General features: G+C 47.6%; 1 protein-coding gene across 1 annotated transcript in view; it reads left to right on the top strand.

The window, feature by feature from the left end:
- The window catches only part of FAM149A (family with sequence similarity 149 member A), a 74916-nt gene that overhangs the window by 47806 nt on the left and 9139 nt on the right, over window positions 1–17971 (top strand). Inside the window, exons 9-11 of the mRNA XM_060246432.1 lie at window positions 7304–7407; window positions 14087–14311; window positions 15367–15487. Of these exons, the coding sequence (XP_060102415.1) occupies window positions 7304–7407; window positions 14087–14311; window positions 15367–15487 (450 nt within the window). The remainder of the gene's footprint in view (window positions 1–7303; window positions 7408–14086; window positions 14312–15366; window positions 15488–17971) is intronic.

Raw genomic sequence — 17971 nt, 5'->3', positions numbered from 1 at the left:
CCACTAGCAGTAGACATCCTTTTCTGGCATTAGATCGGTTGTATTCCCCTGTCTTCTTGGGCTGCCACCCATAGAGTCTCTTTCTTGCAAGCTCCATCTCCATTCACCCCTAATCTTCATGTACTCTGTGCTTCACACTGATGGGATATAGTGTGCCTGCAATGATCCTGATTGGTACTTCAAAGCCTAGAAACAAGGTTTTTCACGCCCCTCCCACCGGGCATGCACGGCCCCCACCACACATGCCCAGTGGGATGGGCACGAGGACCCCACCAGTTCCTTTCTGACCGCCACATGGATAGAATCTTCCTTACCGTTCTCATTGGTACTTACCTTCATTGCCTTTTTTCCTCCATCATTGTTTTCTCTTCGTTCAACGTTACCTGCAAAAGAACACGGACACTGTGAGTGCGTGAGTTTAGTTTTGCTTCCTCCCCGGGGGGGGGGGGGGAAGCCCCCTTATCTTTCCTTCAAGGGTGCATGGAAAAATTGTGGGGTTGCTTCAAGTGCTGCAAGAAGTACAGCAGCAAATTCCCTCTTCCCGACGGCCATGTCCTTTGCCTACTTTGCCTGGGAGAGGAATACCGCCCAGAGACTTGAACACACTGTGTGAAATTTTCCAAACAGATGCGGAAAAATCGTGCTGCACGACTTCACACAGTGCTTACGGAAGCAGCACATCTTCTTCGTGGTCTCTGTGCTTCACACTCATGGGATGAAGTGCCAGTGCCGATCCCAGATCGGTAATGCCAAAGTCCAGGATTTTTCGCTGCCCGACCCCGGTAGGCATGAGTAACAGCCCCAGTGCGCATGCCCACCTGGTGTGCGTGAATATCTTGCCAGTTGCTTCTTTACTGCTGCATCGGTTAGACTTGTTTTTCATCACTCCGGTCGGAAGTTATTTACCTTTTTTCCTTCTCCGGGTTTCTCTTCGTTTTTTCACCTGTTATATATATATAAAAATTAGAGACTGTTGTTTTACCCCTTCGGGGTTTTTCCCCCTGCCCTTCTCCTGCCATCCCTATCTATGGAAAAGCGTTGGGGGTTTTTTAAGCGGTGCCTTAAGTGTGGGAGCAAGATCCCTCCTCTGGATGGACATTCTCTTTGTCTGCTGTGCCTTGGGGAAGGTCGGGTGGAATCCTGCCATCACTGCTCAACATTTTCCAAGCAGACTAGGAAAAACTGAGCAGTGAGATTTTCGGCAGCGCTGGTAAAATCGGCTCTCGCACTGCAGATGTCGACATTGGAGTCGACAAGCACTTCAATGGCCGCCCTGGCATTGATATCGGTTCCGGCCTCATTGTTGAGCCAACTGACCCAACCATTCCAGGGAGCCAACTGCCCCCACAAGCGTGCGGGCTTGGCATTCCATTCGGAACCATCGACCACAGCCAAGAAGGCCGAAGGGGCCCGGGGCTCACACTCTGCTGAGCCCAGGAAGCACAAGGAGAAAAAAAGACACCAAGACAGGCAGACCCCTTCTCCACCACCAAAGGACCTGGGAATCGTTTTGGAGGAGCCTTGGGAGAAAATCCTCGCTTCACTGATTCGACCTAAGAGCCCCTTGAGTTCGACGGATGTTCCGCAGACCTCTCTCTCCAGCTCCAACCAGGAGGTCGACCCTATAGAACGGTTGGCAGATCCAGCCCAAGAGATTCGGGGAGCCTTCGGACCCTTTTAGACATCCTCATCCTCTGCCCAACTGGGACCCGCGACCGTGGGCTTACCCGTTTGGGGGCTATCCCTATCATTCAACATACATTTGGTACCCTCTTCAGAACCCCGATTGTGATCAGCACTCGGAGGCTTCGCAGCACTCTAGAGTCTCGGCACACTCTCCACCAGGTCGCCGAGAGTCATCAATGCCGACTTCGACCCCCAGGTTGGTCAGGAAGCCGGCACACTCCAGTGGTCCTGGCGTCGAGAAAACCTCCTCGACTAGGCTTGCCATTGACGCCCCAGTTTACCATTGGCTGAGAGCGCATCTTCTTCACCATCGACCTCCGATGACGATGGGGAAGAGCAGTCGGGCCATCAGCAGGAGGGATCGTCCCCAGAATCCAGAATAGCCGAGGACCTTCCAATTTCTTCTTCGGAAGATTTGAAGTCCTATGGGGAACTCATTAAAAGGATAGCCAATTCCTTGTCTTTGCTTGTGGTCCAGCCTCATTGATGACACAGTCTTTGACATCATGCAGAAGGACACTTCGACAGCAGTAGCCCTTCCCATTACTAAGGTCATCTTGCAAGCCATCAAGGATCCTTGGTCCATGCCTGCCTCAAGCCCTATCTTGTCCAAGCATATGGATCACATGTATAGGATCCAGGAACAGGGTGCAGAGTTCCTTTTCAACCATCCACGCCCCAACTCTGTAGTAGTGTTGTCCTCCTCTAAAACTAAGAAGACCCATGCCCCACCTCCAGATAAAGAGGGAAAGAGGAATAATACGTTTGGCAGGCGCTTCTATTCTGCGGGCACTCTGGGTGTTAAAATTTCTAATTATTCTGCCTGCATGGCAAGATACCAGTATTCCCTATGGGAGTAGCTTTCATCGCTCCTGGCTTCTCTGCCTGAGGATAAGCGCACTTTGGCCAAGAAGGCTCAGAGGGAGGGAATGCTCCTGTCAAAACAACAGCTGCAGGCTTCCAAACATACAGTGGAGACTGCAGCTAAAACTCTTACCTCGTCCGTTATGTTGCGTTGTCACTCTTGGCTTCACCGCTCTCCAGTTAGACACAAAATCCTGGGTTGAGGATCTTCCTTTTGAAGATGAAGGTCTATTCAGCTCCACTACGGACGTGGTTCTACAGGAAATGGACAGGAGTATCAAGATGTCTCATAACTTGGGAGTACCTTCATCTTCCTCTCGCCCTGGCAAGTGTCACCCATGGTCCAAACAATGGCTTAAGAAGCTCTACCATGCCAAATCCCCTTCCCCCCCCCCCCGGCTTCCTCTGGGCCCACCCGCCTCCACAGTTTCTTGCAAGCGTGGCGGCAGATTACCACCAACAAGTGGGTCTTGTCCATCATACAGGAGGGTCATGCAATAGAATTTGTTCAGCACCCTTTGTATCCCAGATTGGTGATCACACACCCTACAGTGGTTTTGCTGGAGGAAGTTCAAAATCTGCTCAGCAAGCGAGCAATAGAACCCGTTCCCGATCATCTCAAGGGCCAGGGGTTCTATTCCAGGTACTTCATGATTCCCAAGTGGGATGGTGGACTCCCCGCAACAACACCACCAAAGCAGACGTAAGGGAGGCAAAACGCCCAAGCAGGGCCTCTGGCTCTCTCCCAATACCACCACCCTCCCCCACCTGCCTGTACCAGTACTTAACTGCATGGAGAAACATCACCACCGACAACTTGGTTCTGTTCATCATAGAGCACGATTATTGTATTGAGTTCATCCAACAACCTCTACCATCACGTCTCATAGCAATACCTCCTTCAGAAGTCCTCCTGCAGAAAGTTACAAATCTCTTATCAAAACAGGCCATAGAACCGGTCTCCCCAAACTCCCTGTATGGATTCTACTCCCGTTATTTTATTGTCCCCAAGAGAGATGGGGACCTCCGGCCCATTCTTGACCTACAGGCCTTGAACGAGTTCATTATCTACGAGAAGTTCCGCATGACATCTCTGCAACACATCCTTCCTCTCCTAGGGCAAAAGATGGGAATGGCAACCCTGGACCTGAAGGATGCGTACTTCCACATTACTATTCATCCCCATTTCTGGCAGTACCTCCGTTTTTGCCATTGGGAATCAATGCTTCCAATACACCTTGCTTCCCTTCGGAATTTCAACCGCCCCCTGAATCTTTACAAAGACAATGGTAGTCATTGCAGCTTACCCTTGTCTGCAGAGGATTCTCATATTTCCCTACATAGACTATTGACTGGTAGTGGCCAAGACAGCGGACACACGGCAGTCACATCTGGACACCATTCTACAGCTCCTCTGAAACCTGGAGCTCCAGGTCAACACTCTGAAATCTTACCTCACTTCATCAAAGAGAGTACAGTTCATAGGAGCCATCCTGGACACCCACCTTTGCAGAGCCTTCCTCCTGCAGGAACGCGTGGATGCACTGATCGACCTCATCTCCACGATTCGGGGACAGGGCGAAGCGTCAGCACTGTAAATACAATGGCTCCTGGGGCTGATGGCAGCTACCATGGCTGTCCTCCTCCACGCCTGCCTTCACATGTGACCTCTGCAACTTTAGTTTGTCAGGGTCTTCCAGCTGACTCGACATCTACAGTCTCGCTGTCTGACGCTCCCACTCTATGTGCTAAACTCCCTCACCTGGTGGGAACAGATTCACAACTTACTCAAAGGTGCTTCCTTCCAACGGCCAGCCCCAGCCGCAGTGGTAACGACAGATGCCTCAATGTGGGGTTGGGGGGCTCACCTGAACGACCTCTGTGTTGGCGATCCCTGGGAGCCCCACTGTCAGAGTCATCACATCAACTACTTGGAGCTACTTGTGATCTGGTATGCCCTGCATTCGTTTCAATATCTCCTTCACAGCTGGGTGGTATCCCTCCTGACGGACAATACCACCGCCCTTTACTACATGAACAAACGGGCGTGCGGTTTCCCGCACACTCTGTCAGTTAGCCCTCAGCATTTGGGAAGACTGCCTTTGCTGGAACATTCTCCCAGTGATGACACACTTACTGGGTATTCAGAATACTACAGCGGATGCCCTGAGCAGGGGGAGCTCATCCTTCCATAAGTGGGAGCTCAACTGGAAGTATCTCGGTCCACTCTTCAAAGAGTGGCGCCGACCGGACATAGATGTCTTCGCTACCAAGAGCAATACGAAGTGCCTGAACTTTTGCTCCAGAGATACGACCCCCTATCTCTACAGGACAGACTACTCTACCCATGGCATGGGAAGTATCTCTTCCTTTTCCCTCCGTTACCCTTGCTGACCAGGGTAGTCGCAAAGGCCCATGTACGGAGACCTACCGGGATCTTGATCGCACCATGGTGTCCGCGTCAGTCATGGTTTCCAGTCCTCCTGCAGTTGTCCGGCCAGCACTTCCTTCAGTTCCCACTGGAACCAGACCTCTTGGTGGCTCACGGGGGTCGCCTTCTTCACCACAGTGTTCTGCACCTGAAGCTCACAGTGTGGCAGCTTTGGTGATGTCCATTCGGGAGCGTATTGACCACGTCCTCTTGAACAGTAGGCGTCCAGTGACCAGGCGCTCCTATGAGTACAAATGGAGAGCCTTCCTGAAGCATAGACACTCTGCCGGCATCCTTGAAAGACACGCTGTTGTTACTGGTGTTCAGCTTCCTCCTTTCTCTGCTGGACAGAGGACTAGCTCTTTCCTCCCTTCCTGTGTACCTAGCAGCTATCTCAGCGGGTCACAATTTAGTTGATGGGTTATCTGTTTTTGCCCACCCATCCGTCAAGAAATTCCTGAAGGGTCTTGCACGCCTTGGCCCCATGCACTGACCACCCCTTGGGACCTCTCACTGGTTCTTTACCGCCTCACATTGCCTCCATTCGAACCTGTGGCGAATGCTTCTCCTCATCTCTTGGTGTGGAAAACTGCGTTCCTAGTCACAATTACCTCTTCCAGGAGAGTAGGGGAGCTTAGAGCTCTTCGTTGCGACCCACCTCACATCTCCTTCTCACAGAATGGAGTCTGCTTGATTCCTGATTTGGACTTCCTTCCTAAGGTGGTGTCCGAGTTCCACCTGTCTGCATACATCAACTTGCCCACCTTTTACCCTAACCCTACGACTACTGAGGAATGTCGTCTACATACACTAGACATACGCAGGGCGCTCTCTTTTTACCTGCATCCCACCAAGGGGTCCAGGAAATCTACCTCACTGTTTGTTTTGTACACATCCAATATGCTCGGACAGGGCATCTCCTCCCAGCACTTATCAAAATGGATTGTAGTCCTGTGAGAGTCCTGTGAGAGCGCACTCCGCTAGGGCGGTGGCCTCTTCCACGGCCTTTCTTAGAGGGGTTCTGTTGCAAGATGTCTGTAGAGTAGCCACGTGGGCAACATCACATACCTTCATTCGCCACTACACTCTGGACGTCCGAAGGAGTCAGCGTGCCTCAGTGGGCAAAGAAAGCAATTTGTAACTGTGGATGCATGGGGAGATGGGTCAGGGACTTGATTTGTAATAACGGCAGCTGGTCTTGCAAGAACCCATACAGATGAATCTCCGCAATTAATGGAAGCTTTTCCTGGTTTATTGGGGAATTATTTAGATATGTTTGTGTAGCTAACATAACAGAAATGTAACACCCTGCAGTTCCTTAATGGTATTTCATACAATGTATCACAAACTTGTATTTTAAAAGAGCAGTGGAGAATGTATGAGCGAGTGGATTGCACGCCTTGCCCCAGGCTGTACAGCGTTTGATTTAAAAGATAAGGAGAAATAACTTCAGTGACCTTTGCTAAAACCCTTGGAACACTTCTATATATGTTTTCATAAAATGGGGGTTCATTTAACATATGGTGGGTGATTGGCGTAACTACTTTGTGTTTTATCCTTACAATATGGTAGCCACCACAAAACTGCTTTTCCACGGGCATCCCCCATGATATTTATTTACTTAATTTATACCTACTTTTCTCCTCAGCAAGGATCCTAAAGCAGCTCACATAATTCTCTTATGTATTTGAGCTTCACAACAACCCTGTGAGGCAGGTTAGGCTAAGAGCATGTGACAGGTCCAAGGTCACCCAGCAAACTCTCATGGCAGAGTGGGAATTCACACCTGGGTCTCCCAGATCCTAGTCTGATACTCTAACCACTACACCATAGTACACAAAGATGACATAGGTACTTCCTATGCCAGGATCACAGTTTTATCTGTGGCATGTGTAGGAAGCACCTCTGAGATCCAGGTGACTTGTGTAATGTACCTTCTAGCCAAGCATAGGGGAAATTTTGTAACAACAACTATATTACGAAAGTACTGTGCAAACTGGACTTGTCAGGTCAGTAAAATCTTAAAATACTGGTTATTTGTAAAATGCCTCAACCATTAAGAAATGTTCATGTGGATATTTATATAGAGGTGGATTTTTCTTTAAACATTAATTGCGGTGTGCATTCTAGCTCTTCAAAGAGTGTTGATGTTAAACCACTTTTTTGCACAAGTTTTTCATGTGGGTTGGAATTCCCTTCAAAATTCATATTGGATTCTTTCATGCATAATCTTTAAGCTGTGTTGGTTTTCACCAGTATTTGGCAGCATTCTGCCATGACTCTGCAAGAGTTAATACAGTTGGTTGTATTTTTTTTTGTCAGCTACATCGTTTTCCTAGCAATTTGTACAGCGATTTGAATGGTGTTATGACAATTCAAGCTAAACCACTGCAACAGAGGCACTCTGGCTTAGCAGAAAAGACTCAGTGAGTATTAGAAAGACTTATGAGATCATACTTCACTTTTGCAACAAAGAAAAATTATTCTGCTAGATTGGGGTGTCAAACATGCAGTTTGGGGGCCGAATCAGGCCCCCCGGAGGGCTCCTATCAGGCCCCCGAGTAACTGGCTGTCATCTGCTTCCTTCTCCCTCTCGCTTCCTTCTGAATAACAGCTTGCTTTGCAAGGCTTGCTCAATTGCACAGGAGTTACAGAGCAAAACCTCTATTTTCTCCATTGGCTGAGGCTCCTCCATTGGGGAGGCATAGCTTGCTTTGCCAGGCTCTCTCAATTGCACAGCACAGCTACTGAGCCAAGCCTCTCTACTTTCTATTGGCTGAGGTTCCCCCACCCCAGTCCCCTGGGGAAGGAAGGAAAGAGTTAGAGCTTCCTTTGCCCGCTTCCCTGAATCCCATGGGAGAAATACAAAGAAAGCATCTTTGAGACCAATGAGTGCTAACGCTTTAAGCATGTTTTAAGTTTTTGAAAATATATATTTGTGTTTGTGTTCTTTGTAAAATTTATATCTCTGCTACCTAATCTTAAATAGGTACACACATGGCTCGGCCTGACATGGCTTGGCCCAACCTGACAAGGCCCAGCCCAACAAGATCTTCTTCATGGTCTCTATGTTTCACACCCATGGGATAAGGCGCCTGGGCCATTCTCGATCAGTATGTTAAAAAGCCCTGGATTTTCGTACCCTTCTCCCGGTGGGCCTGCGCAGAGCTCCTACTGCGCATGCCCACTGGGCAGGGTTTGGACATCCCGCCAGTTCTCTTCTGACCGCCGCGTCGAACAGTTCATTTCTTCATTGCTCTGGTTGGTACTTACCCTTCTTAGAAATTTCTAAGTGTTTTCCCCCTTTCCCGGTTCTTCATTCCTAAAAAAGAGAGAGAGAGAGTTAGTTAGTTAGTTTAGTAGTTAGTTAGTTACCCCCCAGGATCTCCTCCCTCCCTTTTCGTCTTCCCCATGCTTTCGGCTATGGAAAAGTGTTGGGGGTTCTTTAAATGCTGTACGCATTGTGGCAACAAGATTGCCCCTCCGGATGGACACTCGCTGTTTCTTGTTTGCCTTGGAGAAAGTCATCGTGTGGACTTTTGTCAGCACTGTGTCAAGTTTTCTAAGCAAACCAGAATGAATTGAGTGGCATGTCTTTAGGTTGCCCTGATGGAATCAGCCCTCACACCGAGCAAGATGTCTTCCACGCCCTTGGCGTCGACGGCGCTATCGACCACGCCCTTGACATCGGCATCGATCACGACCCTGGTAACTGATAGAGACTCTTCGAGCCAGTTGCCTTCTGATGTCGTTCGCCCCCCCTAAACATGTGGGCTCGGCATCTCGGTTGGAATCCTCGACATCTGCCAAGAAAGTCAGGGAAGAGAAGGGATCTATACCGGATAAGCCAAAGAAGCACAAGAAGGACAAAGCTAATCGCAGGGAGTGCATTCCTACCAGCCGCATTTCTTCACCAACCCTGAAGGGCTCGGCGTTGGCTTCGATGGGGACCTCCACCATCCTGCACACCATCCAGTCAGAGAAGCTCCCCGATGCCAAAGCGGCTCACTCAGCGTACTCCATTGTGCGGTTCGGACCAGGAGATCAATCTCATGCAGCGCACCTCTTCTTCGCGCTTGGGATCTCGAGGACCCAGCAACAGAGACTTGCAATCCGAACAGGAGGCTCTGCAGCCATCAATGCCAGATAAAACACCGAAGGACCACCCTATCGACAGCGATGTCGATTGCTCATCCTTTTGACAGCTGCTACCGCCCCCGAATTGGGATCAGCGCCAATCGGCTTATCTGTACAGTGGTTACCCATGCAACCTGACATATGCCTGGTATCCGCCGAGAGAGTTGCCTGATTGCGACCAGTGCTCAGAGACTTCTTGCAGGTCGCGTGTGTCGTATCGTTCCACGCCCTGATGCAAACTATTGGCAACAGTGTCGGTACCACCTCAAGCTTCTGTAGACAAGAAAAGGGAAGAACCCCGTCCGTGCAAAAGGATGGAGCCATCCCCCCCATCACCGTAGTCAGACAGATCACTCACACCACACTTCTCTGAGCACTCGGACAATGGAAGAACTTCTCCTGATGTCGAGTCCGAGGCCAATGAATCAGTTGAAAAATCACCAGCCGAACCTTCTCCAGACCTGCAGATTTCAGCTGACCTTCCAATTTCTCCTTCTGAGTACCTGAAATCATATGGAGACTTGGTGAAGAGGATGTCCCAGACACTCTCCTTGTCTATCATTCAACTGCAACCAACAGTCGACGGTACGGTGTTTGACATAATGCAGCGTGACACTTCTACTGCTATGGCTTTGCCGGTCACCAAGGTAGTCCTTCACACAGTCAAAGAACCCTGGGCAAAGCTGGCCTCCACTCTTGTCTCTTCACGCAGGCTTGACCACATGTATCGTATCCAGGAAAAGGGAGCTGAGTTTCTATTCACCCACCCTAAGCCTAATTTGGTAGTGGTCCGGTTGTCCTCAGAATCCAGAAAGATACACTCCATCCCTCCTGACAAGGAGGATAGAAAAATTGACAATGCGGGCAGAAAATTCTACTCTGCTGGAGCCCTGGGAATCAAGATTTCTAATTATGCAGCTTGCATAGCAAGATATCATTACTCCCTGTGGGAACAGCTCTCTGACCACATTTCAGGGATTCCGGATGACAAATGTGCCCAAATATGGAAGCTTCAGAAGGAAGGTATGCTCTTGACCAAGCAACAACTTGCAGCATCCAAACACATGGTGGATATGGCCTCCAAAACACTTACCTCGGCCATTACTGTACACCGCCATGCTTGGCTTCGCGCCACGACTCTGCAACTGGACACCAGGGCTTATGTGGAGAACCTCCCCTTTGAAGGTGAAGGATAGTTCAGTTCTACTACGAACTCTGTCTTGCAGGAAATGGACAAGAGTATTAAGACTTCTCGCAACTTAGGGTTACCATCAACTACCAGATCCTCCAAGCCCAAGCTCTGGCATAAACCCTGGAATAAGAGATCATTCCAGCCAATCTTGGAAGCCGCATTCCTCTTATCCTGGCAACAAGTCAGCATTTGACTCTAAGGGCAAGTTCTCTTCAGCGTCTACCCAACAGCCCAGGGCTAAGGGGTCTCGTAACCCCAAGCAGGGCCTTTGACTATGTAGCGTTGGCTATCCTTGCCCCTCTCCCCTTTCTTCTGGATCAATGTGCTTGTTCCCTTTCCTACCAGTGTGGCAGATCGTTGGGTGCTATTTATCATAAAGGAAGGGTATGTGATAGAGTTCACTCAACTCCCAACTTCCTCAAAGTTTGTAATGACACCTCCTTTCCCGGCCCTCTTGGAAGAGGTGCAGAATCTGTTGTGCAAGCAAGCGATAGAAAGAGTTCTTTCTCAGAAGGGTCACGGGTTCTACTCCTGATATTTTGCAGTTCCCAAGAAGGACGGGGGCATAAGGCCCATTATGAACCTACGGGACTTGAACGACTCTATCGCTTACCAAAAATTCTGCATGTCAACTTTGCAGAGCATCCTTCCTCTAATCCAGCAGGGAGACTGGATGGCCATGCTGAACTTACAGGATGCATATTTCCATATTACCATCCACTCAGAGCACAGGAAATACCTCCGTTTTACTATTGGAGCAGACCACTTCTAATACTAAGCATTCCCCTTTGGCCTTTCAATGGCCCCGAGGGTGTTTACCAAGACCATGGTGGTGATTGTGGCCTACCTCTGTCTACAGGGCGTCGTCATTTTTCCAAACATCAACAACTGGTTGGTTGTAGCAGATTCGGAGGCTCTCTTCTGCCACCATTTAGAGATGACTCTGAATCTCCCAGCCACACTGGGCCTGTGAGTCAACCAAAAGAAGTCTCAATTACTACCAGTGCAGAGAGTGCAGTTCATTTGTGCAGTCTTGGACACCACTCTCCACAAGGCCTTCCTTCACAGACAGAGAGCAGACATCGTGTCTCTATTGGAATTTCTACAATTGAACAAGAAGGGCACAGCCCTACAAATCCAGCATCTACTAGGGTTTATGGCAGCGACGACCAGTGTTCTTCTTTTTTGCAAAGCTTTGCATGAGAACACTTCAGCTTTGGTTCCTGCAACACTTTTGCAACTCCACAGACTCACCTGCGACAGTCCTACAGATCGCCCACACGGTCCTGAGGTCTTTGAACTGGTGGAGAAAGGATACAAACCTGCTTCAAGGAGCCCCATTCCACCTTCCCTCACAAGTAGTCACCATCACGACAGATGCGTCTCTATGGGGATGGGGAGCTCATGTGGAGGGCCTTTGTGTCGGAGGCCCATGGCCCCCTTCCTTTGCTTGCAATCACATCAACTTCTTATTGCTGCTGGCGATTCAGTATGCCCTCAGATCTTTCAGGCCTCTCATCGATAACAGGGTTTTAGCGATCATAAAAGACAACACAACAGCCCTCAGCTACATGAACAGACAAGGGGGGGGGACTGTGTCCAGGAAGCTCTGTGCCCTAGCTCTTGACATTTGAGAAGAGTGCATCTCCCTCCAGTCCTTCCTGGTGGCATCCTATCTACCAGGGGAACTTAATGTGCAGGCGGACTCCTTCAGCAGGGGAGCGGCACAGGTGCACGAAAGGGAAATCAACCAGACCTATCTGACTCCGGTCTTCAGCTGTTGGGTTCAACCTCAGGTGGATGTCTTCCCCACTCCACAGAATCGGAAATGTCCTCTGTTCTGCTCCAGAAGTGGAGGGGATCTGGACTCTCTGGGAGACGGTCTCCTGTTCCCTTGGAACAAACATTTCGTGTACCTGTTCCCCCCTCTTCCTCTGCTGACCAGGGTAGTCAATAAGATCTTGAAGGAGAGCCCAGATTACATTCTGATAACGCCATGGTGGCCCCGTCAGAGTTGGTTCCCTATCGTTCTGGAACTAGCCAAGGGGCTTTTCATCTCTTCCCAGCGGAACCTGACCTCCTGTCGGTCCAGGGGGGCTTGTTGTTACATCACAATGTTCCCCACCTCAAATTGACAGCATGGAGAATCAGCAGGAAAACCTGTCAGCAATGGCCCGACACGTGCTATTAAATAGTCGGAAGCCGTCCACATGTAGGGCCTATGCTTATAAGTGGACTAGGTTTCAGAACTCTGCTAGGGCTAGCACTGCAAACCCGGTGAGTGCAGGGTTACCCTTGATTTTTGACTTTTTGCTTTCCTTAGTGGACTCTGGCCTTAACCACTCATCGCTTCGTGTGTATCTGGCTGCCATATCTGCCAATCACGAGACCATTGGCAACTGCTCCGTGTTTGCGCACCCACAGACAAAACGCTTCTTGAAGGGGTTGTTGCACCTTCACCCCCCGATAAGGCACCCTTTTGAACCTTGGGTCCTACCTCTAGTTTTGGATAAACTCTCAGGACGACCTTTTGAGCCCATGGCAACTTGTCCATTGAACTTGCTGTCTTGGAAGATTGCCTTTCTCATCGCCATTACCTCTTCTAGAAGAGTTGGGGTCTCATGGCGCTACGTTGTGATCGTCCTTATTTGAGATTTCACGAGGATGGAGTCTCTCTTGTGCTGGATGTTACCTTCCTTCCCAAGGTCATGTCAGACTTTCACTTGAACTCGGAGATCGAGTTACCTACCTTGTTTCCAAACCCCTCTTCCTCTGAAGAGAGACGGTTGCACTCCCTGGATGTGAAACGTGCTCTCTTATTCTTCCTAAGTCGAACCAGGACTTACAGGAGTGACCCTCATTTGTTCACACCACAGAAGGGTCAGAAGATCTCTGCGCAGAGGTTGTCTGACTGACTAAGTGGCTGACTGAGGCAATTAAACTTTGCTATCTTCTAGCTAAGAGACCGTTGCCAGGCCCTATCAGAGGACACTCTACTAGAGCATTGGCCACATCCACGGCCTTTCTCAGGGGTGCTTCCTTGAATGACATCTGTAAGGCAGCAACATGGGTTTCGCCACATGTCTTCATGAGGCACTATGTCCTGAACGTCCATTGCCACCAGAGGGTGCAGTTGGAACATCTGATCTTGCAAGCGGCTTCTTCAGTCTGGCCTCCAGCTCCCTCCTCCAGGTAGGTCTGCTTGCTATTTTCCCATGGGTGTGAAGACCACAAAGAAGATAAACAGGTTGCTTGCCTGTAACTGATGATCTTCAAGTGGTCATCTGTGCATTCACACCTCCCGCCCTCCTTCCCCACTGCTGTTGGTCTGCCTGGACAGCGGTTAGAAGGAACTGGCGAGATGTCCGAGCCCCACCCAGTGGGCACACGCAGTAGGAGTTCTGCGCAGGCCCACTGGGAGCAGGGCGCGAAAATCTCAGATTTTTTAATGTACCAATGCAGGCGCCTTATCCCATGGGTGTGAATGCACAGATGACCACTCGAAGATCATCAGATACAGGCAAGCAACTCGTTTATCTCATTTATGTCAGATCCAGCCCTCATAACATATGAGTTTGACACCCCTATGCTAGGTGATTTCATAGATGCTTTATGAACTCGGGGTCCTCAGTCTCATGCTACGTTTGTAATTTTGCCTATGCAAACTTCTATTTTCTTTAAAACATATCAATGCAGCATATTCTGTTTTGGGGGAGGTGGTAAACAAGTCCTGTATAAGTGGCAACCAGCTTTATGAAACTCCCTCTCTTTTTCAGGATCGAGCAAGAAGATAAGCTACAACCAACAGGTCCCAGTGTTAACTCAGCAAGAAATCGGCTGGGGCGGATTACTGACAGCAGTGTTCTTTCGTCTTCTCGGGTGTTGCAGGGATCCTCTAGGAAAACGCCAGGCCATCGTAGGCTGCCATCTATCATCCCTGATCCATTGCGCTCAAAAACCTCCAATGTTTACAGCGATGAAGTTCTTAGGGGGACAAAACTGTAAGACATTGTTTTCTCTTTGTTGCTGCTGTGATCTTAGCAGCTTACTTAGCTTAGCAATGTGGCTTTATCACGGCTATTTCACTATTTAATTATCGTGTTTATGGCACCTGTTTTTATGTTATGTTGTGTTATTCTTAAAACTGCCATGTAAGCCTTGAAAGTAAGTCTGCAAAGCCTGGTAAAAATTTTAGAAGCCAGAAGGGGGTAATACCAGCTACAGAATTCAGCCATTCTAGCACTGTTGAAGTACTGTTTATTTATTTAGAATATTTATATCCTGCCTTATTGCTTTACACTCAAGGAAGCTAACAGGGCAATGAGCTACAGGACAGAAAAAAACAAACAGCATAGCAGTCCTTCAAAGAGATCAAAACAGCATGCCAGTCCAAAATACAAAGATTTGGTTTGATGAAGCTCATATTATATACAGTTCTGGTTTGGTGCCTTATTGAACATGATTAGAGAACTAATTGTTAGCTTTTTGAAAGGCTTTACATGAGAATTAAGAGCCCCGTGGCGCAGAGTGGTAAAGCTGCAGTACTGCAGTCAGAGCCCTCTGCTCATAGCCTGAGTTCAATTCCAGCGGAAGCTGGTTCAGGTAGCTGGCTCCAGGTTGACTCAGCCTTCCATCCTTCCAAGGTCGGTAAAATGAGTACCCTGCTTGCTGCGGGGAAAGTGTAGATGACTGGGGAAGGCAATGGCAAACCACCCCGTAAAAAAGTCTGCCATGAAAACTTTGTGAAAGCAACGTCACCCCAGAGTCGAAAACGACTGGTGCTTGCACAGAGGACTACCTTTACCTTATTTTTTTTACATGAGAATTAAAGGAAAATAAATATACATATCCCATACCAATGTGAGCTGTGGATCTGGCCTTGTAAGCAGTAAGCAATGTTTTCAGGAGCACTGTCAATTTGTAAATGGGCATCTTGCAGATATGCATTACAGATATTTCATTGTCCATGTAAAATTAAATTAAGAACAACAACTCCTGCAGTAGTTGAAGGAATTAAAAATGCATAATTGTGTTTATTCATGTGGATTTTCCTCAGGTGCACAGCCTTAGATCGCGTTTCCTTTCCCCTTCCACCTACAACACGGAACAAGTTGCCACCAATAAGTTCAGAAGTTGTTGATCAATATCTTTCCGTTCCAGGATCCCGGCAAGGCTTTGTAAGAGATACAGTCCTTCACTTTTTAAAATAGCATTGTATCTTTAGCTGAAATACAAAAAGAATCGTCAGTCAGTCTGTTTGATCATAAATAACTGAATCCCTCAGGGTTGTGCAGTGGTTAGAGCACTAGACTTAGACCTGGGTGACTAGCAGCAACATCCTAAATACTTACACCCATGTAAGCCCATTGAGTTCAGCATAACTGTGCTTAGGATAGGGCTCAAGGTTCAAATCTCTGTTCAGTTTTGAAGTTGAATGGATGTTCTTACACAGGTCACTATTTCTCTGCTCAATCTACTTCACAGGTTTGTTCAGTAACTGAAAAGGTGGTTGTAACAAAGGACAAGAAACAGATATTTCAAAAAGTTATTTTCTTCAGTAACCTGCATATTTCTGTAACTTTTAAAGGAACTTCTTTCAGTTTACAGCTGCACTGAGAGCTTCCTGTTTTGACTTGCAATTCCTGCATCAGATCCTGTTCCCTTTTATTTTAGCAATTTCACTTCTGTGCCTCTTGCATGTACTTTGATATAGCAGCTTGTTGGTTTTTTTTCTTCCGATTTAATTTACTAGGGGGAGGGGGGATAATGTAGTAGTCCACACTTCCTGTGCTGGTTTTGTATCACCAAATCTTAGAATTGTAGATATGAGGCTATTCAGTTTGGACACAGCAGATATAAGAAGTTGGCTGCCCATTAACTGCAAACCCCCTCCCCACAATTAATGAGACTGCTTGCCATTTCACACTGTTCAATGGCACAACAAAAAGTGCATAAGGAGAAGAATGACCACTTATGATTATTATTATATGAAGTTTATAAGTTTACTGGAAAGTAAAAAACATATGCTGAAAAAGACAGTTTCCCCACTGACTTCTCCCCAGAACATTAGGAATACTCTGGTGTTAGCTAGCTAGAAATGGGATACCATAGTTTACTTTTTTGAGTGGTGGAATACAAATGTGTAGATAGAGTAGATCCTCACCCTTTGTCTGTTTTTCTGATGCTCATTTTCACTTATTCATAATCCGTGATGTGGTCATCAGGCTGGGGTTTTTTTACTCCCACTGCACCCTCATGGTAATCATTGCCTTGTTAAATTTTGTGGGATACTGACTGTTTTGTTCATTACTGGGATGCAGGTAATCCCTGCCTCTTAGTACCTGCAGATTTCACCATTCACAGTGATCCTAAGAATGGCTCCCTGTGAATGGCAAGGATCTATTGCAGTTCAGTGTTCGTTCCAAAAAATCAGTGACAAACAGGTGGCAGGCTGGTTGTTCACCAGTGGACATCTGTCTATTCTCTAGCCATCTTTGGCCTAATCCTACAGTTGCCAGCAATTAGCAAGATTTCTTCTTCATTTTACTTCCCTTTCTGCTTCTGACATGTGGGTGAATTTAGATTATGATCATCTGTGTTGGACTTCAGCAATATACGGTATTTACCAAGTCCTGTACCTCTCTGCAATGCTTTTAGCATAACAGCAAAAATGGTTAAAGATCTACCAGGAGCTCACTCAGCTTACAGTGTAGTGCATTTCACTAGAGCTGATGTGGTATAGTCATTAGAGTGTTGGACTAGGATCTGGGAAACCCAGGTTCTAAACACACACACCCCATTCTGTCATAGAAACTTGCTGGTAACTTGAGCCAGTCACACACAGCTGAACCCATTTCACAGCATTTATTTAGTTCATTTTTTTACAACATTTGTAGCCCTGCTTTTTCACCCTTACAAGGACCACCAAGGCTGTTAATAATTCAAACATACATGATAAAGTTACATTATAAAACTATAAAAGTCAGCCCCCTTCCAAATGTCTATAATTAAAACAATTTTTAAAAGATTTTTAAAAACAGTAAAAATTAGATACAAAAAAGTTACCAATACATACAAGAGACAAAAACATTAGTTAAGAAGGAGAGATCATTAAGGGAATGCTAAATGAAACAGAAAAGTCTTCACCCAATGGCATAAGACAGCAACAAAAGGGGACAGAGGAATCTTCCTGAGGAGAAACATTGCCTGGCCTGACAAGGTGAAGATCCTTCCCTCATAACAGATGAGTTCGACATGCCTGCTTTAGGCCAAAGACCAAGGGGCAGAACAGCAGCCCCCACCGCACCACTTTTTGATACCTATCCTTGAGGTAGAACTGTCTCAGAATGGTGCTTCCCAATCCCAGTCCAGATAGGTGGTCCAGAAAGAAACTGTGATTTATGGTGTAAAAAAACACTGAGAAATTCAGGAGAATCAACAGAGTTGCACTCCCTCTGTTCTTCTCCCAGCACAAATCATCCATCAACGTGACCAGTGCTGTTTCAGTCCCATAACTGGGCCTGAAACCATATTGGAATGGATCTGAACAATTTGCCTGATCCAGGAAGGCTTGGAGTTGTCCAGCCACCTTGCGTTCAATCACCTTTCTAAAAAATGGAACTTTTGAGACTATTTCATAATTATTGAGATTTCCTGGGTCA

This window comes from Heteronotia binoei, chromosome 9 (genome assembly GCF_032191835.1).
Source record: "Heteronotia binoei isolate CCM8104 ecotype False Entrance Well chromosome 9, APGP_CSIRO_Hbin_v1, whole genome shotgun sequence".
Taxonomy (NCBI): domain Eukaryota; kingdom Metazoa; phylum Chordata; class Lepidosauria; order Squamata; family Gekkonidae; genus Heteronotia; species Heteronotia binoei.
Note: the sequence above shows the minus strand (reverse complement) of the source record. Positions and strands in the feature narration are given on the sequence as shown.